This window comes from Limulus polyphemus, unplaced genomic scaffold (assembly GCF_000517525.1).
Source record: "Limulus polyphemus unplaced genomic scaffold, Limulus_polyphemus-2.1.2 Scaffold90, whole genome shotgun sequence".
Lineage (NCBI taxonomy): Eukaryota > Metazoa > Arthropoda > Merostomata > Xiphosura > Limulidae > Limulus > Limulus polyphemus.
In genome coordinates, this window is record NW_013665700.1 from 100,317 (window position 1) to 123,438 (window position 23,122).

General features: G+C 33.9%; 1 protein-coding gene across 1 annotated transcript in view; it reads left to right on the top strand.

The window, feature by feature from the left end:
- The first annotated feature begins 1,587 nt into the window (after nt 1–1,587).
- LOC106468624 (tachykinin-like peptides receptor 99D) overlaps nt 1,588–23,122 on the top strand; it is a 40,915-nt gene continuing 19,380 nt past the window's right edge. Inside the window, exon 1 of the mRNA XM_013929056.2 lies at nt 1,588–2,419. Within this exon, the coding sequence (XP_013784510.1) occupies nt 1,628–2,419 (792 nt within the window). The 5' untranslated portion in view covers nt 1,588–1,627. The remainder of the gene's footprint in view (nt 2,420–23,122) is intronic.

A 23,122-nucleotide genomic window follows, 5' to 3' on the forward strand; every position in this document is an offset into this window, starting at 1 on the left:
CGGTGTGACGGGGATTCGAACCCGCGACCCGCAGATTGCGAGTCGAGCTCCCTAACCACCTGGCCATGCCGGGCCTCTGTAATTGTCATAAATTGCTTCAATTCCAACTAGACTTCTGGGAATAAAAAATGTTCAGTAGTTCATATATTACTTAAAATAATGAGATTTCTGGTATAATTAAATAATAATTGATTCAATGAGTGGTTTAAGACACAATGAGGTTCGTCCAACCAATACTAATATCATTTAGTAATTAAAATATTAAATCCGTTGAACAAAATTTCATCAAAATGCTTATAAAATTAATGAGCAAAAGATGTCATGTGTTTGTAATATAGTAGTTATAGAAAACGTATATTTAACTATTATTCTCTTCTGCTTTTTAACTCCCACATTCTAACTCAAAGAGCGTGCATATAGTGTACCTTATATGCAACATCGTGGTAGAAATTATAGTTATACATGCAAGCTCATAGGTTTTTCATTATAAAAGAATAAAAACGTTTCGCTACGAATAAACTATCTTATAACACGAAAATGTTGTTTTTATTTACTTAGATCCTCAACGTTTCGCTTTACAGCTTCTTCAAAAGCGTTCACTAAAACACAAACCGAAGCTGCCAGTACAAAGCTTCAAATCTATAAGTTCGTTTATTTCTAGTATTAATATGTCTTCTATACCCCAATATAAACTACAGAAATTAAAAACGTTTTGCTGTTTTCAGTGCCAGTTAATGTCTTAGTAGTTTCAAAATATGAAAGTGACTTAACCGTTTCTAATGTTCAATGAAAAAATAATAATCGTTCCTATGCAAAAGATTTCTAAAAACAAATATTTACCCTATGCTAATACCATACACTGTAAGAAACATTATTGAAGAAACTACTTATATTTGTGCTAAAGTACTCTCATAAGGAAATTTTAAAGTATTGAATTATCATAATGTTTATTGATTTCTTGGCGAGTGTTTTACTTTGTTAGTTTTCCTACAGTACTCTTAGCAGAACAAAGTATTCAGAAGTATTAATTGAAGAAGTTAGAAGTTTCCTCTTCTTTCCCAACTTAAAAAGAACGGTAATTCGACTGATGATGAGTGCGGCAAAAGTATGAAATTCTGTTTTTGAGTAATCTTTGGTCATAAAAAATTAATAGCATCAGCGACAAACAATCGACGAAAACTCAAGAAACGACGTTACTTTACAATTTATATTTTGAAAACAAAATAACAACAACAACAACAACAATGGCACCAGGCAACACTTAAATTACAAAACAAAGAGGTAACATCTTATATTTTAAAGTACATTAATTCTTACTTATTTTTTTCAGCAACATTTCTTTGTGTTTTTGTAACTTCCAACATGTTGAAGTTACTATATAAAGGTATATCTAATTCCAATAGTGAGGTAACGTTTCCGTCACAGCGGAAGTGCGTTTCAGAGCTTAGTCAATACGGTATATGTGAGTCGCTGTTATCGCTTCTTACACTTTGTTTCTTGACACTGGTTTGGTACAACCATTCACTCACTGCTGAGGGTGTCGCTCTGGTCTCCTGCTTCCCAAGATAGTTGCGTCAACAGAAACTCGGAAACAGCCAACGTGACTTAAGTTTTGTGGTACTAAGATATGGAACATTATATTAGTTCAGTTAATCATCAATTGGTAGAGTTTCTAAATTACTCTAACGTAGAAGAAAACGGTGGTGCAATGAGAAATTTTTCTCTTCAAGATGATAATCTGTATGAGGTTCCAGCTGGTATAATTGTCCTTTTGTCTATTGGCTACGGGTCAATTTCTCTCGTGGCAGTAGTGGGTAACTTCTGCGTACTGTGGATTGTTGCCACAAGCCGCCGTATGCAGACGGTTACCAATTTTTTCATTGCTAATCTAGCCTGCGCTGACATCATTATTGGGCTTTTCTCTATTCCTTTCCAGTTTCAGGCTGCTCTTCTTCAGCGCTGGGTCTTGCCTAACTTTATGTGCGCCTTCTGTCCATTTGTCCAGGTCCTGTCAGTTAACGTAAGTATTTTCACTCTTACGGCCATCGCCCTTGACCGCTACAGAGCCGTCATGTCCCCGCTAAAAGCTCGTACGTCCAAACTTCGGGCTAAGGTGGCCGTACTCGGTATCTGGGCTTTTTCTGCTGCTCTTGGAGTCCCTAATGCAGTCGCTCTGCGTGTGAGTCTGCAGAATGACCCCGTCACTGGAAACAAAACTAAACCTTTCTGCCAGAATTCTGGAATTCCGCCACTGGCTTGGAGAACATACAACCACATATTGGTGTCCCTACAGTACTTCGTGCCTTTGTTTATAATCAGCTACGCTTACATTCGAATGGGTATACGACTGAGGCAAAACCAGACTCCAGGCAATGCCCAAGGACCACGAGATGCTAATATCCTTCGAAATAAACAAAAGGTAACGTTTCACAAAATGTAAATCTATTCATTTAACTCTTTGCAAAGAAAAAACGTTTTTATAAGAAAAATTGCAATCGTCACCCCCCCCCCCAATAAAATTATTGTATCTCTTGAAAATTCAATAACAAGCTTACGTTTCCGAATAGACCACATGGAAAATTCAAAGATCTCTCAATTTTCCGAAATTATGTAAACTCTAAATATATTTCAAAATTGAATATCAATATCCTTATACAAAAATCATAAACTATTCTAGAACGTACCTCAGTAACCTCAATTATCTATTTAATTTACTCTTTCATAGAGTAGTATGTTTTTACGTATGTGAGATATATATATCAACTCCTATTCGTTTTGAAGAAATTCTAACGAAAACACTCACCTAGAAACTCATGTATATCTGTGTATCAATTACGTTTCAAAAACTATATGACTGTTTCGTATGCCAAAATCACCAAAAATTCAACTAAAATTTTAATTTAACTGATATCGTATGACTTTAAAGCTGCCTAATATAAGTACTACGTGGTTAATATATGTGTGAATCTAACTATATACCTTATATAACGTTTGTTTGTTTTTAAGTAAAGGGCTGTTGTGGTTTATATATAAAACGCACTTGATAGCCCAATATAAAGACAAGACAACGAATACTTGACTTTCGGTCCCAACTCTGTCAGCCTGTTAGTCAGTGATAAGCTTATAGACTTACCATGCTATAATTCGAGTTTCGATTCCTCACAGTGGACAGAGCTCAGATAATTCATTGTGTAGCTACGCGCTAAAACAGCAACAACAACGTTACCAGCTGTTTTGAATGTCATTTAAGTCTAAGAAAATTATCAAACAAAACCTCGGTGAAGATTTAATATTAAATCATGTGATCTAAATAGTTATTAAAGTGTCTTCTAGCGAAATTTTAATCCTGATTTAAACGGGTTAAAAAAGCGAGAAGCAGTTCGCGTTACACGACTAACATTCACTTTTATCCAGTATTAAACCAGGCATTTAACAGCAAAATCATCCCATTGCTTTTATTGCTTAATGCGTACATATTAATTTAAATTTCATAAATTAAGAAAATATAAAAATACTTATTTAAAATGCTTCCAATATTTATATTACAATACTTTTGCTATAAAGTAGATATAATCTAACTGAAGTTTTTTATAGTCTTAAAACACATAACGTGCTCGTGCTATCCTTGTGGGAAAACGTTTAAAAAGATTAAAAGAAATATACAAGTAACAAATTCTCCAATAAATAAGCACCCCAGTAGCACAGCAGTATGTCTGCAGACTTATAATGCTAGAATCCAGGTTTCGATATCCTTGGTGGGCAGAGCACAGATAACCCACTGTGTTGCTTTGTGCTTAACTTCAAATAAACAAATCCAGTAAATAGGTAGACGAAATTTACACTTCACAGATACTACACATGGAGCGCCATCAGCCTATAGTGAGATATATATATAGCTATTTATATGTAATATCGATCACTATGCTACTTCATAAATACACATATATATATATGTAGAGCTATGTCAGTTTTCTGAAGTTGATCAATCACTTAAAATGTTTATTCCATATGATCTTGTGTAATGTTTATTCCATGTGATCTTGTATGAAATGTTTATTCCATGTGATCTTGTATGAAATGTTTATTCCATGTGATCTTGTGTAATGTTTATTCCATGTAATCTTGTGTAATACTTATTCCATGTGATCTCGTGTAATGTTTATTCTATGGGATCTTGTGTAATGTTTATTCTATGGGATCTTGTGTAATGTTTATTCTATGGGTTCTTGTGTAATGTTTATTCCATGTGATCTTGTATGAAATGTTTATTCCATGTGATCTTGTGTAATGTTTATTCCATGTGATCTTGTGTAATACTTATTCCATGTGATCTTGTGTAATGTTTATTCTATGGGATCTTGTGTAATGTTTATTCCGTGTGATCTTGTCTAGGCAGCTTGATAGTCATGCGTTTCAAAATAGCTTAAAGTTACGGTAACATATTCGCATACGAAACAGACATATTCAGCTAAGTTCGTATTTACTACAAATATTGGGTATTTGTATCTTTATTTTGCATAAAATCTTACTTATCTAATGACTCTCTAAATTGTCTAAGACATATAAAATATGAATAACATTTTTCAATAAAATTTTGAGTACGTAGTTAAATATATCGCCATGCTCATTGTGATGATATAAAAATTGTATTTAGAAGATGTTCTGAAATCGAGAAATTATAGGTAATTCTGAAAATATTGAGTGTTTGATGGCCCAGTTCATCAAGGTTTCAACAAATAGCTGAACTTAGATTAAAGATCAAAAACGTGTACTCTCAGGGCTTCAATGGGTTGCTGAAGTATGTTTACAATGAGGAGTTTCGTGTTTGAATGTTTCACAGATTACTTGATCTTAGGTTATAGCTAAGGAGCTTCAGCTCTCGGGATTGCACTTTGTGTCTGAAATTAGGTAGAAGGTAGACTTCTTGGCTAGAATATCTCTCTTTATATATATATACTGAAACAAAAACGGAGGATACTGAAATCAAGTAACACATATATATTTGTTTGTGTGTGTATGTGAGAATATATATATATATATACGGTGTGTGGATGCGATTTATTTTTCATTTTTCTCATGTTTTTTCTCATAAAATTACATACATACACACACACACACACACACACATATATATATATATATATAGATGATGTGTTTGAAATCATTTGAAACCCTCAGGACTTTAAGATATATTTTTACATAAGAAATATGTAGGACATTGCTATCACAGCAAATGCTCAGCGAACACTAACAGTTCCAGCTAAATTAAAAATAAAGAAATACAAAATAGCTAAAAAAACATTTCTATCTATTTTAAGCCTAACGACATTATGCTGCATTATTTAGTGCTAGTCTAAACGTTTCCATGCGCAGAAATTTGACCCTTAAGTTTCTATACTTCTTAAGATAGCTAGCTAAACCAACGACAATGCAGGCATTTCCTTAGACGATGTTTATTAGATTAACGACTGTGCAACATTAGCTCTCTCTCGACGTATGGCTAAGTTTTTGAGTGGTTTTCATTGTGTAAACACATTCAGTGCAGTAACACATGAATGTAACTACAATTTTATAAAGACGATATACACACTACGAGTTTTGAGGAAGATGGGAAAAGTGGTAATGTGTGTAATATTTTTTATTTATAAACCTTATTTCCAGCACACTGAAGCCACATTGCTTAACATGGTAAATATTTTATAACGGTGTTGTAAACTAATAAATTATGGATATACTTCTGTAAAAGCAGTTGTTATTAATGTATGATTACAGACTGGTGAACAATGTGGTATACATGAACATGTTTTGAATTGTCTTTGGTAATAACTAAAACAATATTTGGTAAAACAATGGGTAAACATATTCCAGAGTAGCCATTTTGCAATAAGAAAGTATATATATATATATGTATCTTTTAATCCTTAAGCATTAAATGCGTGGAAATGTTACGCGCTGGAAAATAACAAATGATATAATGTTAATAAAAAAACTATTTGCAAAGACGGTAAAATAATTCTACCAGGTTTATAACTACAGTTTCGCCTATTCAAGGCTCATTACTGTGCTGATGAGCCTTGAATAGGCGAAACTGCAGTTTACAGCAGAGGGTACAGCCAATCAAAGAATGTATTAGGCGTCTAGATCACAGACTCTCTTTTCAATTTCATCTTTGATAAAAAAGAAAAATAATATTTAACATCTATATCCAATATCTAAACAGTTGGTCCGCCGTATAATATCTAATAACGAATTGGACGAAATGTCATAATATTATTCATATATTAAATTAATTTAAGTTACTGTAAGGTGAAGTAAAATAGACTCTAAATCCCATAGGTACTACACCTGGGAATGCTTACATTTTTGATTCAAAACGCTCTACTGTAAGGGGATTTACGCTGAACTTTTAAGATGAAACTAGCTATATTTGACATATTTGTAAGGTGAACGTTGTATTACGGCTAAATAAGAAGTGAGATAAACGAACAACCGTAAAACGTAATGTCACGTTTTAGTTTCATCCACACTCGACTGCGAAAATTCAACCAGCATAAACGATCATTCTGGTTGTACATTATATAAAGAAATAAGTGTCGTTGAATTTCCATCTCTCAAAGAGTATTTACCAATAACATCACCTACAGCTTGTTTGTTTAGCGTTAAGCACAAAACTGCACAACGGGCTATCTGTACAGTGCTTACCGCAGGGACTGAACCCCAAATTTTGTCGTTATATGCTCTGACGTATGCCCCTGAGGCTACCTTGAGGTCACGACCTACATAATTCCGGGTATACTGTCGTATAAACCCACTACACCTTAATAAGTTTCGTTTTTACTTTCATATGTAAATTTTAAGTGACAAACCAGCGTATCTTGTTTACGTCCTTTTTGAATAAATTTACCCTACACTTCATTGCGAGTATAACATAATTTATGCAATCGATATATATAAATTACGTGTTACAATCATACCGATTCTGTAAAAGATCTAATTTACAAAATTAGCAGGATAATCATATGAAACAGTAACGCCCCCCCCCCCCCCCTCTGTGTGAAAAATAGTAAAGATGGCTGTAATAACCTGACACTTGGTCTTATATCATTCTCTATAGATAAAGGGGAATAATATTTTATGGTATTACTGTTTTGAAGTGGACCACGAACCCGATCAATCCACACAATAATCGTGATTTTATATACTTTGTTAAATGAATATAACTAACTGGAATCTAAAGTGACAAAAGTTTAAAAATCACAAAGAAATATCGAAGCATTTGCGTTTTTTAGCACATTAAGTCGAAGTCTAATACAAACAAACAAGGAACATCTGAATTACGCTAATCTCCTGATCCCTTCAATATCGTATAATACTGTGAGCGCGAGGAAAATCTGGAGCTCACATCAATTTACTTTTATGACCAAGCACTAAGAGTGTGATCACTTAACGCGAAAAGATGTTCGAAACGCTCGTGTACACGAGTTATTTGAGAAAAGTACAAAAACATAAGTTTAAATCAATCTACTAGTAGGCAGTAATAGTGTTAATGAACTAAAACAAAACTTCATATTATTCTAGAGCTGATGAAGTAAAACAGCGTCACATGCGTGCTTTCCAAGTTAAACAATATTATACTCGTTTATTAACCGCACAACAATTATACATAAATTATCACAGTTACAACATAAATAATGGAAAACAGCCTTTGGCTGTTGACTGGGAAATAATTAATTTAAATGAATGTAATAAAACCTACCCAAAAGTAACGAGAAAATGCAACAGAAGAAAAAAAAATCACTGGTAAACAAATTTAATAGGATAATTACACATACTACATTTCACATGACTTTGGCTGGAAAAGTATGTAATAAAGCATGACATATAACTAATGTTTAAAATCTGTAAGGCATATAGTAGTCCTAGTATGGCTTCGTGGTTAGGACACGAACCCCTATCCATCAGACATGCTCGCCCCTTCAACCGTTGGAGCGTTATAATGTGAGGGTCAATTCCACTATTCGTTAGTAAAAGAGTATCCCAAGAGTTAGCGGTGGGTGGTGATGACTAAGTGCCTTCTCTCTAGTCTTACACTGCCAAATTAGGGATGACTAGCGCAGATAGCACTCGTGTAACTTTGCGCGAAATTCAAAACAAACCAAGCAGGTGAGACTTACTCGATTAATTGTACGGTTCAGTTTGTTTGTTCTGAATTTCGCGCAAAGCTACACGAGGGCTATCTACGCTAGCCGTCGCTAATTTAGCAGTGTAAGACCAGAAGACTAGTGTAAGACTAGTCATCACCACCCACAGCCACCACCTCTTGAGCTACTCTTTCACCAACGAATAGTGGGATTGATCGTCACATTATAACGCCCCCACGTCTGAAAGGGCGAACATGTTTAGTGTGACAGGGATTCAAACCCCGCGACCATCAGATTGTGAGTCGACCACCTTAACCACCTGGCCATGCCGGTTCAGAGAGAGAGGAGTGTGTAAGATTTGGTTAAGAGAGGATCACTCCTAAATGCTACACCGGCACGGTGTATTATAAACTATGCTTTGAATTTTCAGATATTAAACTCTTGCCCTTAAGGAATAAATATGAATCGGTTCCTGTTGATACGTTTTGGGTTCAAATATTTGATATTGTTAAAAACAACGGTAATAGAATATTCCACTAGAATATACACTCAATAACTTATTGTCGAGATAACTGTGATAAGACATTATCGTATCTTCAAAGACTTAAAATATTTTTCTAGCTATTTCTTTAAATAAAAATAAAATATTACAAATAAAGCGTGCTGAAATCCACCTCAAAGACACACGATCTTAAATGATCACCTATCGCCCTCGTGACTACTTTTAACCAAATGCAGAACAGACTGTCACGGTTATAAAGCTTACACAATCGAAAATCCTCAACGAACACAATAGCATGTCGTGGCTCAAATCTTTGACCTTCTGATCAGCAGTCTATATTAGAAATTAGTATATGTACCAGAGAGTAGCAACACTGAAGTCTGCAATTTTAGATTTAAAAAAAGAGAAAAACAAATTTTATACACACAGAGAAATGAGGCATTTATAAATGCAGAAGAAGGGTGTAGAAATGCAATTACTCTTGATGTATTACATTCTGTAGAGGGTTTACGGAAAAATAACATAAAAATAAAATAAGTGATTATAAAAGTAACTCCCTGAAACGATGCAACCAATTTAATTTTTATTAATTTTTCACTAGACTCACAGGCCTAAGGTACAGACAGATATACACAGATTGAATACATCATATTTTGGAGCCTCATCGTATCATTAAAATCCATACTGCTAAGTCGGGTCATGTTCTATCTGACAACCGTGCAACTTGAAAATAGCCGCAGCGTAGTTGTCAATGCAAAAGACTCCGTCGTTAAGGCTGTCACACCACTCCTCACGACATGCTTTGTCTAAGCCGTCTAGTATACTAGGAATATCGCTTTCCACTGTCCGTTTCAACAGTCCGACCGCATTGAAATCCATAGGCGCTGCGTGCAGCAACTTGACTAGTATGACTTCATATGGAATAGCATGAGTACCGGTTTCTTTCTTTATCTGCTTGAAGTATGTAACGGTTGAATGAGTATGTTGCAGAAGCAGCTTGTATACACGTGACGTGTGATGCCTCTCCAGATGGAGATCCTTCTTGATTATGTTGCATACGTTTACCTGGGGCAAGTGGACGGCTTTTATCACCAACCCTCGTGTCTTTGGATTCTCATCAGTGCCCTTCTAATTTACACACTCAGAATAATTTTAATATTATGTACTGAACCCTCTATAATATCTATAATTAATAATGTAACCAGAACAGAAAATTTTGCAAAATAATTTCCTTGAATTTATAGCCCCCCCCCCCTCCCAGTGGCACAGCGGTGTGTCTGCGGACTTACAACGCTAGAAACCGAGTTTCGATTCCCTTGATGGGCAGGGCACAGATAGCCCATTGTGTAGCTTTATGCTTAATTACAAACAAACAATTGAATTTATAATATAAATATATATTCAATAGTACAATATTATAGAAGCATACAAAGATACAATATTATTTAAGTGTTCCAATAAAGTTAAGAATCACCAATAAAACTGAAACTGGCAATTAAACAGTTCTAAAATAATCTGAATTAATTGGTTATAATTTTATATATGTTCGCACGATGTTAACAGATTTTGATAAGCCCTTCATAAATCAATGACAGTTCATTAACTGAGACTACATCTAGGGAATTCTAATTTTTCGAAATTAAAATGATATTTTTTATGTGTCTAGATAGCGAAGTGCTCTTATTTAAATATTTTTGCTGGTTACTGTTAAGTATAAATCTACACAATGGGTTATCTGTGCTGTGCCCACCACGAGTACTGAAACCCGGTTTTTAGCGTTATAAGCCACAGACTTTCCACTGAACCAGTGGGGACTTTTGCAAGTATAAAATTGTTTTGTTTGCCATGAAATTCTGTAGATAACAAAATATTTATTTATTTTTCTTATGAGAGATGTTGCTACGTTTGACTCATTTATTTCATACTAGAAAGAGTAAAAATTAAATAAAAAACCTAACGCCATGCGCTTGATAAAACTAATTTAGAAAGAAAAATAACTTTTATAAATATTAGTCACAAATGTAGCGTAAAACTACATTAACTCGCTTAAAATCATGATAAACTGCTTATTTTGAGTGTCGTAAATTAAAATCGTATCACACAAACTGCAAGAAAACAGCCCCCCCCAGTGGCACACGGTATGTTTGCGGACATACAACGCTGGAATCCGGGTTTCGATACCCGTGGTGGGCTGAGCACAGAGAGCACATTGTGTAGCTTTGTGCTTAATTACAAACACAGAAACAAGCGGTATATAGTATCTCGTGATTGTACCACTTACATTTTCGGTCTTTTACAAGTTTAGATTTCTGCGATTGCTACCAGATGGCGATATTTATGTTTTATCTTCTTGCAATGCGCTGTATTCAGTATATTTCATTCTTTTTTTTATTTGTAACGTTTCAAGTAAGTCTTACACGTATTTTGAGCAATCGTCGAGTATTTTACTTCATCAGTTTGACTGTGTATTAACGTATCCTTTGTCTCTAACTGTGATGCACTATCGTCAGTATGTGTCGCTGTAGAAAAAATTAACCTCGGTACGTGTTATTTATAATGTTTTTATATCCAAGGGATATATTTCTAATTAAATAATTCCAAATTACAAAATACTTTTTTTTCATAGATTAGTTACAGGGCTGTTGTTTTAAACAATGGAACATTTTATATGAAACATTGACAATTACATAGGCTTTGATATTCTAGCTCGCGTATCATTTAAAATAATTTTGCGTTTAATATATAAATACTTTCATTGATATATTATCTTATGATATTTATCAATATATATATATATATAAATGTGGGTCAGATATTTTGCAAAAGTCACGATTCACTTGTATATTGACATGCATTGAAATTTGTTTGAAAATGATGTATTTCAATGTTTAAAACATTTTTTTAATAATTACATGAAAATGATATTTTTGCGTTTAATGTTTTGTTTTTGGTAGAAGTAAGTTTTCTGTACTACGTTCCATGATTGATTAAACTTCACTGAACGCCAGGTAGTTATTTTGATAGTATCAATTGTCCTGTTAGCTAAAGGGAAGATACACTCTAAAGAAATTGGCGATCTACTCGCATCGAACAGCATGCATTATCAGCATTTTACTTGACTTGCAGATAAGTTTATTCTCCAATTGATTTGCCCCCTAGCGACGCACTATATGGGCTTATAATGCTAAAAATATACATATAAAAAAAACGGGTTTCGATACTCGTGGTGGGCATAGCACAGATAGTCCATTGTGTAGCTTTGCGCTTAACAACAAACACACTAACCAACAAACTAATGAGTTCTTTATTTCTTTAGTCAAAACCCTCATTCTACTCGTACTTTAAGTAGAGGATTTCAATATCCATATTTGGCTATACACTAGTTTGATCCATCATTACATAATCCAAAATATAGTTTGTAATTTGTTTACCTAGATATTTTCATTCAAGTTGATGGATTGAAAACAGTTATCTTTTTTTTTTAAATAACTCTTACGTAATATGATAACAGAGTGTAAGTTAGTCAATTTTTATCCTAGAACTAAATAATATTTACAATTTTGCCTAAAACTATATATTTGTAACATGTACAGCAAGAATATTAATATATTTAATTACATACTTTAGCTTCATATAAAACCTTGTTGTTACATTTTAACTTAAACATATAAACTTGTCAACTATCTGTATATAGAGATTCTAATTATCATGATACGAAAAAACGTAACAACAACAATACTTAATTACTCTCTTTATGTGACCACTTACATCACGCGAGAGAAGGTTGGTCACTGTATGGTGCGTTAAAAAGGACCCCAAAACGCCATAAATCGTAAAATATTGTTTAACTGCTGTGGTACTTCCACGTATACTGCTTCCCCATTCAAATAAAAATAATAACTGCAGTAGCTAGAGAAATGACAGGAAATATACTAAGGAGCTAAATCTGAATTATGTAACTCGGGTTGAGTTGAAGAAAGAGACCAGACACTATGTAAACATAAAGGAATAGGAAACTTTATTGATCAACATCGCAAATCAAACTAAATGAGTGTACTTTGACCATAGGCAGTACTTCCAGATGAGAGGAAGAGAGATTTGATTTATCTTTTTTTCATTCTGGAGAGATTCTAGACTGAGAGAATATAATACTATATGCACTAATGCCATCCTTTTCATGTGCAAGCGCTACCGCTTCATTGTTTGCCCAAATGAAAATAAAGAAGCATAGCCCATGTACACTTCTACTGATAAAAAAAAAAAGTGACAAGACATTAAAACTGTGAAAAAGCCCCCCCAAAAAAATTTAGGTTACACACGCGCTTTAATTCTTTGTAACCAGCTCACAAAATAAGGCTAGTGCTGCACAAGGTTTATTTTCTGTATGTGACAGTCTGTAAGTGTTCTAAGACTACATATTTGAAATATTGATAAATGAAAAACCTTACCTATCTAACATGAGAGAAAGGAAATATTGCTGTTTTCTAAGTGTTACAGCGCAACTCCCCAGTCATTTTATTTTAACCAAAATAATCAGCCATTTTCCATTTTAAACACGTTCACAATTATGTCAAAAACGTTTTTTTTTTTTCAAAAAGATATTTTGAGGATACTTAACTTCGCAGTTAAGTTTAGTACACGGGTGCTTTTCACTTCTTTGCTATGTTAGTTTAAATAAGAAAAATAGCATCTGACCTTAGTTAGTAATATTCATAGCACAACATCTTCAAAATCAAATAAAGTTATTTTTGTGTACACACTGTATAATCGAAATACCCTTGCTGACGGGCCCGGCATGGCCAGGTGGGTGGAGCAATTTGCGGGTCGCGGATTCGAATCCCCGTTACGCCAAACATGCTCGCCCTATAGGAGTGTTATAATGTGACGGCCAATCCCACTATTCGTTGGTAAAAAGTAGCCCAAGAGTTGGCTGTGGGTGGTGATGACTTGCTTCCTTCCCTCTAGTCTTTCACTGATAAATTAGGGACGGCTAGCGCAGATAGCTCTCATGTAGCTTTGCGCGAAATTCAAAACAAACCAAACCAGTTAGTGAGAAGCATGAACTAGCTATACGTTGCATAATCTATTCCAACGCACAGTGAAAGATGCATCAGCCCCTCTACAAAGGGTGTCATTTCTTTAACGTTAAAATAGAGTTAATTTAATTTATATTATATTTTATCCTTTCCTTGTAAATAGTTTATTGTGCGATTGAGCTGGTAATATCGTTTCAGTGATAATTGAAAATTTCAGGTAGCTGTTATAGAGAATCTTATAATCTTGTATGAATTAATAAAGTGGGTGAATTCATTTTTAACATGGAGTTGATTAAAGAGCACGTTTTCAAAATTACTTATAGGAAAGGCTGTAATAACATATATTTCTAAAATTCATCTCGGCAATACCAAGTCCACGTCTGTTGATATTTTTTCGATTGATGTAGGAATGATGCAAAAAACATTGCTGGAGAATTGATGGTTTCTTGCATATTTCAGGCACCATTCACACATCTTAAGTCAGCATTATTATTAATGCATATTTTAAATTTGACATATATTCAGTAAATAAGCAATTAACCAGCAAGTGGTCGTGTTTTTTTTCTTGTACTGAACATCCATAACAAATGTATGAAACCTAAATATTGTTTATACTCACTTTCACACAACCCTAGTCACGTTGTTTTAAACATAGGATATTTTTTTCTTCGGTAAATGTAGAATTGAATTGTAATTATTACATCCTTCATTCGATGGCATGTTTAAACAAATAAATAAACCAAAATATTAGTTTTTTTATGATTGTTATAACTACACATATTTGGTAAAACATTAGCTAGAGAAAAGTTGAAATATGTATGCTTAAAGAAGAAAGTTAATGCTCGTAACAGAAAGACAATGTACAATGCTGACTGAAACATCCTTCTTAAGTTGATTAAGTTAACTGAATCTTCGTGTTCAAGCTTTAGTGAAATTTGTTCAGTATGTAATGAATCCCTGCTTTTAATCCTTAACACTTGAATATTTGTGCAAATTTTAGATCTTTCAGTGTCTTGACACATACATCTTTGTAGGCGTTATTGAAGCGAGGTAAAATACGTAACAAAACTAACAGTAACATCAGAAAGTAAGCATTGCTTGCTAGATCTTAGTATTTGTGACACAGTGTCAGACAAACATTTTTCTAAATTGGTCATTTTTCCTTGATATCAAAGGCCTGGCATGGCTAGATGGTGAGGGCGCTCGACACGCAATCTGCGGGTCGCGAGTTCGAATTCCCGTTCCATCAGACGTGCTCACCCTTTCAGCAATAGGGCGTTATAACGTGACGGTCAATTCCAGTATTCGTTGGTAAAAGAATAGCCCAAGTGTTGGCGATGGGTGGTGATGGTTAACTGCCTTTCCTTTAGTGTGTATTAGTGACGACTAGCGGAGATAGCCCTCGTGTAGCTTTGCGCGAAATTCAAAAGAAACCAAAATCAGGACTCTATATTAAATATTTTACGAAATGGCAACAGTTTGTTTTTTTCAGTCAAAGCAATTTCATTGAAGAAGCTTACAATATACACGAAGTAAGTAACTTCAAACAAAATAAAATAAAACTGGTGAACACACATTTTACTTTACTCTTAAGTTCTATTTCTTAAATTACATTCATTACATGTAATAAATTATCGTTATTTTCCCGATTTATTTGCAATTTACGAAGAACTTTTAACTATAGCGAAAAAGTAAACATATAAAAAAGAAAAAATAATTTATTTTTATCTTTGTCTCACGAAAACTGCTCTAATCATTATGTTTCCAACTTTAAGATTTTATCTATATCCAACCAACAATCTCAAGCACTTTGAAAATTTGTTTTTCTGATAGTAAACGTTTCTTTGATAGTTTTTTGAAAAAATCGGTTTATTAACCGTTAAAATGCGGTCTAATATATCACTCTGAATTACGTATATCTTAACTATATTAGTCATTATATGAATGCAGACTACTGAAACTTTCTTAATATTTAAAAACTTCAACAATATAGTTCCTTTTCTTACTTGTTGTCGTGTGTACAAGCTAATAATTATTTCATTGTTGAAAAGGGAATCCGATTCTGGCCAAGGCGGTTTTTGGGTCAGGTTTGGTATCTTACACTAACAATACAGGAATGTAATTTTGTATTTTTTGGCAGATTTATCAGATATGGTCCTCAGAAAGCAGCAAAGTCCTAAGAAGTACTCCTCAGTCCTAATGGCCATCTGTCAATAACGACAAATCGATAGATTTTGCTCTGCATAGTCTAATAAACATGGCAAAGTTTCAAGCATTTATTTTGATTAAGTGGATTATGTTTTACGTTATTATTTACTTTTTATATAATAAAATAATATATATGTATTTAAGTGATATAACTACATTTTTAAAGCTCGAACTTGAAACTCTGTTTAATGAGCAAATACTTCAGCTGACAAATCTACGGGATCTCCAATATAGAAAATCTCAATTTATACATCGTTGGTTATTAAGGATAGAAATGTGATTGATTTTTGTGCTACACCAATTAATTTCAAATCTCAGGATCTGTTTATTGCCTTTTATTGCTGGAAGTATGAGATTCCTGTATTCTATGTGGAGAAAATGTATAGGTGTCATAATATTGTGAGAAACTAGGAATTTTTTGAAGGAGAGAAAAATGAGACGGAAGACGATGATGTTTGTTTGTTTGTAATCAAGCACAAATATACATAATGGGCTATCTGTGCTTTGTCCACCATGGGTATCGAAACCCGGATTCTAGCGTTGTAAGTCCGCAGACATACCGCTGTACCACTGGGGGCTAGAGCCTCTGATTATACCCTCTGGATCTGGCCGGTAAGTAAAGTCAAGTGGTCGAATTCATCTCCTTCCACAGATAGCCCATTGTGTAGCTTTATGCTTAACTTCAAACAAGTTACGGTGAAAAATTAAAATCAGAGGTTCGAATTTTACCAAGTATCAGTTTTCACTTCTGAAAAATTCTTAACTTACATGGTGGTGTTCACATTCTGCCTACTTAGCATTCATTAGTGTGGTGTCGCATTTATGTGGTTCATCTCAACGGAAATACTTTTAATCTTTACCAATGTTGATAGACGTACTACTTGTTTGTGTTTTATTAAACAAAAAGCTACACAATAGGCTATTTGCGCTCTGCCCACCATTAGTACCGAAACCTCAAACCCTACTTGTTAACGTTATAAGCGCTCAGATGTACGCTCAACCACCGAGAGGCATCTGATACTTCAAGTACAGCTACTATCCAGATCTGTTTTTCTTCAACTTTCTTCACTTTTTGTGATGTAGTGTTTGAGTCGTTGTTAACACCAACTACATTATGATACTTCTGTATTTTACGAAATAACTTCAAATTAACATAACACTTTATTTTTGTCTTCTACATCCATTACTATTAAGAAAACGCAGAAAAATATTTTAGAAATGCTTCATAATTATGTTATGGTTTTGAGATGCCGTGTGGATACAAACATAAATCCATACGAATGTAATTCCACTTTTGATTGTCACATCTCTTACCATTTCGGTCAAACAAAGAAGGGCCCGGCATGACCAGATGGTTAGGGCGCTCGACTCGCAATACGCGGGTCGCGGGTTCGAATCCCCGTCACACTAAACACGCTCGCTCTTTCAGCCGTGGGGGCATTATAACGTGACGGTCAATCCCACTATTCATTGGTAAACGAGTAGCCCAAGAGTTGGCGGTGGGTGGTGATGACTAGCTGCCTTCCCTCTAGTCTTACACTGCTAAATTAGGGACGGCTAGCGCAGATAGCCCTCGTGTAACTTTGCGCGAAATTCAAAAACAATGAAAGTAGGACTCAAATTTACAAAATTGAAAACGAAGGTCCTCTAGTGTTATTTGCTTTTAAGAAGTTTTGGAAAATGTCCATAAATGTAAAACTAAGTCATTTCTGAAAGCAGTGCAACGTTTATATATTAGAGCGTGAGTTATATAAAAACATTTAAAATACACAAACCAACACAATATTTTGAATGTATTTGATGAGGAAAATAAATAAGAGAAGATTGAAAAAAAAAATTATGCTTGCTCCTGCAAGAATTTAACTTCTCATCTTAATCGCGTTTTAACTTTTTTTAACTCTTTCATTTTTAGATGCTCTTTTTAATTATGAATTTGTTACCACATCACGTGTTTAAAATGGTTTTAGCTTCAGTTTGTTTATGTTCTAACCCGTACAGTTTAACATTCGTATGTACTCCAATCTAGTATGTTCTACAGAAGTATGTAATCTTATGTATGTTTGTTTGCTCAGCAAACATGTTTACTGGAATTTATTGATATTTACTACTTTGTTTTGATTGGAAGTAAATGTTGCTTCGAGTCCTACGTCCAAAAATATGTCTTCTTCCCTTCTTTTATTCCTTAACTATACGTTATAAGTCTTCTGTATTTATTCTTTCTCTTAACAATACGCTGTATATGAAAACTCATTTTTTTTCCAAAAATCATCTTGATTTGCTACATTTTAATTGTTATCTTAACCTTTTTTCATTGTCTCTTTACTATTATTCGAAAGTCCGTTAGTGTAAGAACTGTCAAAAGAGAGAGTAACATATCCGTTACTGCTGTAATCACGTTGCCGTTCTATTCATGCCTTATCAGTTACCTCTGTAATCACGCTGCTGTTCTATTCATGCCTTATCAGTTACCTCGGTAATCACGCTGCTTTTCTATTCATGCCTTATCAGTTACTTCTATACCACGTTGCCGTTCTATTCATGCCTTATCAGTTACTTCTATAATCACGCTGCCGTTCTATTCATGCCTTATCAGTTACCTCTGTAATCACGCTGCTATTCTATTCATGCCTTATCAGTCACCTCTGTAATCACTTTACCGTTCTATTCATGCCTTATCAGTTACTTCTATAACCACGTTGCCGTTCTATTCATGCCTTATCATTTACTGCTATAATCACGTTGCCGTTCTTTTCATGCCTGATAAGTTGCTTCTATAATTACGTTTCCGTTCTATTCTTGCCTTATAAGTTACTTTTCTAATCATGCATAGTAACCAATTTGGATATTATTATAACCAATACATATTCGACTTCGATACAGTTTTCATTCCTTTCTTTTCAATTTATAGATTTCCCACGTTATAGATTTCCGTATCGCCAAGTTATAGATTAATTAATAAGTATCTTGAGATCTATTTAATTTTATGTTTTCTTGAGCACTGGACACAAAAGGTGTAGAAATGATGATGATTTCAGTCTGAAATTATACAACAACCATCTTAAAAGGTGTAAGATTTTCCAATATAAAGGGAAGCCTGTGTAAAACTACATAAAACTATGATAAACATGTTGCATTTCTACAGAACCACACATATTTGTGCATTCTGCCTCTTACTTCTTAATAATTTCCCCCTGACGAGAGTTCACAGTTCTTGAGTATTCCCGCTCAACTCATGACTCAACCTACTCATGCTGAATAACGTGAGTAGTGTGTTTACACAGCTTGTCACTGCTTGGTCTAGCACAAATTTATGTGACATAAGAGCTTATTGATGCTTGAAATTTTAGAGCAATCTGCATTTCATTCTCTCGCAAACTTGGTAGCTTTTTACCACACTCGAAAAATTCCACGTTCGAAAAAAAAATCGTTCTTCATAGGTACACAATAAATAATCCAATAAAAATTCAACCAGAAACTTTCTCCTTGGTATGAGGGTTTTTTTTCTATATGAATATATAATGTTGCTTTTCATCCTCTTTGAAAATGATGATTTCGGTAAGAAAGATTTTGTACTAAGATTTTGCGATGAATTCTATTCATAGCTTTCTACTACTTGATACCCAAGATACAGATGCATTTGATCATATTTGAAATTGAATTTAAACGTCTTCTACTCCCTTTATCAGTTTCACACGAATGTTTATTTTCTCTGCGTAATGTATTAAAATATTCTTAAATTTTAATATTTTTATAAAATTTCTATTAAGAGTTATTTTTGTTGTTAGGTTAATATGACTTGGATAATAATTTTTAACATCTAGCGCAACGTTATTACACGGACATCTTCTTTGATATATCTTATAAATATATTCATTGTAATGGCAGAATAATAATAACCTTCTACTGGTATAAATTTATTTTATGCTAAAGTTCAAACTTTTAAAACGTTGGTCTACAACTATATGTGAATAATAAAAAGTTTCACTTAAAAACGAGGTAATCCTCAATAGCTGCGGCACTTGAAATTCTTTTAGGCAGGATTAGAGCAAATTAATCTGTGAGACCTATCCCCCCCCCGTCCATGACCTTCCTCGTGTCATTCTGTATCACTGTGTCAAGTTGTGCTGAAATGGTAGTTTTGCTGAAGTTAGATATGAAAATAAATGGGGGTCTAACCGCCTTATGTCCTTTCTCATGTCATCCTATTTTACTGCATCAAATTTGGTGCTGATTGATCAAGAATGTGGAAACGTATAAGAAACAGATACACATACACACATATTGACGTTTATTCATATAGATTAGATGGGGTACAACCCCCCTCATGAACTTCATCATGTCATCCTCTATCACTGTGTCAAGTTGTGTGTTGATTTGGTAAAATTTCCAAAATTTGATATGAAATTAGATGGGGGTCACACACCTCAAGGGTAAAACCTCACCTTCTGTGGAAAAAATAAGATTACAAAGTTTTCATTGACACTAAGAATGTGACGTCACAAACATTAAACCTGAGTACGCTGATTCCATATCTTTATAGGCCTGCTATTATACGAGCTGAAAGGTGCAAACAAACAAACAAAACTTACCTGTATATATTAGATAATTTTGTACGCGAGTATTACCAAACGTGGGGCGCGCGTGTACCCAATTCGATTTTGTTACTCATTAGGATCTCTACCAGCTTGCTCTCAAATTGAAATTCTTTTAGACAGGATTTAGAGTAAATTAATCTATGAGAACTTGGGTGTGGTAAAATATATCAATCGAAAGGTTTTAACTTCCTGAGTCCAAAATTGTAATTAGATCTCAAATCGGCCAAGAGATGAAGGAGCCATGAACTAAAAGTTTGTACACGAAAAAAAAAAATCAGAGCCATTCTATGAGCCGCTATGCCGCGGCTAAAAATACAAAACATATTTAATAAAGTCGCGACTTTTATTATTTAAGCTATCAGTAAAATAGAAAATTACAAAAGTACACATAAAGTATTGGAAAATTTGAATGTCCCTAGACTTGTTTTAATATAATCACTTACTTATAAATATTAAAGCCAAAGTTGTTGTTTTTTCAATAATTTTCACACGCCCGTGAAATTTAAGTGCACTTGCTCTAAAAGGGGCGAATATTGCGTGTCGAACTACTGATTGAAGAATCCAAGACTTAAGACGTCGTGCTGATTAACGCGCTTTGGATTTTCACCAATGGACACATTATAAAAGTGACGGTAACCCCCCTTTTTTTCGATTACAAGAGCCAAACAAAGCTCTTGTGATAACGGGTTAGCCACCTTCATTCTAGTCAATAGTTGAAAATTCGGAACGGTTATTCCTAAACCCGAGAATCCCCGAGTTATTAAACAAAACGTCCACACTATGAGAAAAAAAAAAGATTGCTCATTAAATAAATGAAATTGACTTTATAAGTAATTTATTTACAAAAGCTAATATTCTCTTATGAAAAACTACAAAAATACATTTTTGTTTATCAATTCATTAGTGACTATCGTTAGGGAAACAGCTTACAATGACAATACAATGATCATTATTATATATTTTCTAATTTATTGATCTTATATTTATGAAAGAGTATACAAGCAACGTACGATGAGAAAGAGGCTTGAATTTTATGATCAACAAAAAATGGAACGATTATGTAAATAGAAGGACAGGCACAGCTATAAGAAGTTTATCAATATTAATGGAAGTGCATGTGGGAAGAAGGATGATTAGCAGATACTATTATGCTATCTTGACAACATTGAGATTGAATCCGTTCATCAGTCTCAGTAAATAGGTCTGGTAGCGTGTCAAAGCATTTCGGAATCAATATCTTCTTGTTATCTGCCTTGGTGTGTCCTTCGTTCACAAGAAGGACGATAATACAAGATATTGTTAAAAGAAAGAAAAAAAAATGATGTGGATGGCAAAAGAATAAAAACAAACGAATTGATGGCGTAATTATACAATATGCAATATGGAAAATAAATCGTGGCCAACCATGTCCTGAACAATGTGTTGCAAAAGTGACTAATGGAATATAAAATAATGGGAGGAGAAAATGTTATAAATCTTAAAAGAACCAAATATTAAGAATAATACATTAAATAAAGATAACAGAGGGTGATGGATACTTAATTTTGTTTTATTTGTCTGCTGTTAAGTTATATATGCTCTGCCAACCGTAGGTATCGAAACCCGATTTTAAGTGTAATAAGCCCTCAGAGTTACTGCTGCATAACCGATTACAGGATGTACGAACTGCGATTGATAAAATCAACATTAAACTCCCAGCATCTGAAAAGAGAAAGAGAAACGAGGAGAGTATAACTATGAGAAACTGGGAAGATTAAAAAAGAAATAAATATACAGAAAAGAAACAGTAACGTAAGTTAAACCACCACTAAACAAAAGATGGGAGATAAGAAGTAAGAATACAACAAAATAGAGAAGAAGAGATAAATTATAGGAAGAAAAATAAAAGAACGCTAAATAGCAGCATTAAGGTGTGAGATTGAATATCTTCGAGTATGAAGAATAAAAATGAGTGAATGAATGATACGAAATTTATAAGAGACTTGAGCTTTGATAAGCTAATTAGGACCAAGATTGAAGAAAATAATTTAACTTTGATCGCCCACTCTCAAATCATCCGAGTTCCTTATATGGTCAGACCATTAACCCATTTATAATTAAACTAAAAATCAAACTGGTGTATTTACGTGTTTTACGTCCAGGGTCACTGATGAGGAGTGGAATTCTTCGAAACTAGGCTGACTCGTAGACACGCACGTCAATGAAAGAATAGACCATTCCAAGCTTTAACTTGTTGTTAAACAAATGTTTGAACAACTCTAATTATTCAATTATGAAAAACAAAACTTATCAGACATTTCATTTATTTCTGTTTTTAAATGGCGTAAATTCAAAGATATTAAATTCAGTTGAAAAACCATCACGCACTTTTTGTAACCTTATTTGTTGTTTTTCATGTTGGACCCATTTTTCATGTTTTCTAAGAATTTCAAAAATAAAGTTATTGTTACAGAAAGGTTGATATGTCATAAGCCTTGAGTACTACTTTAAGGAAATAAGCAAGGTTCGTAAAGCTAGGTGTTTTTTTTAATTGTCTACTTTATTGGCTTAGCGATTTTGGAGTGAAGAGAATTAGATTGATTTGTTTTTGAATTTCGCGCAAAGCTACACGAGGGCTGTCTGCGCTAGCCGTCCCTAATT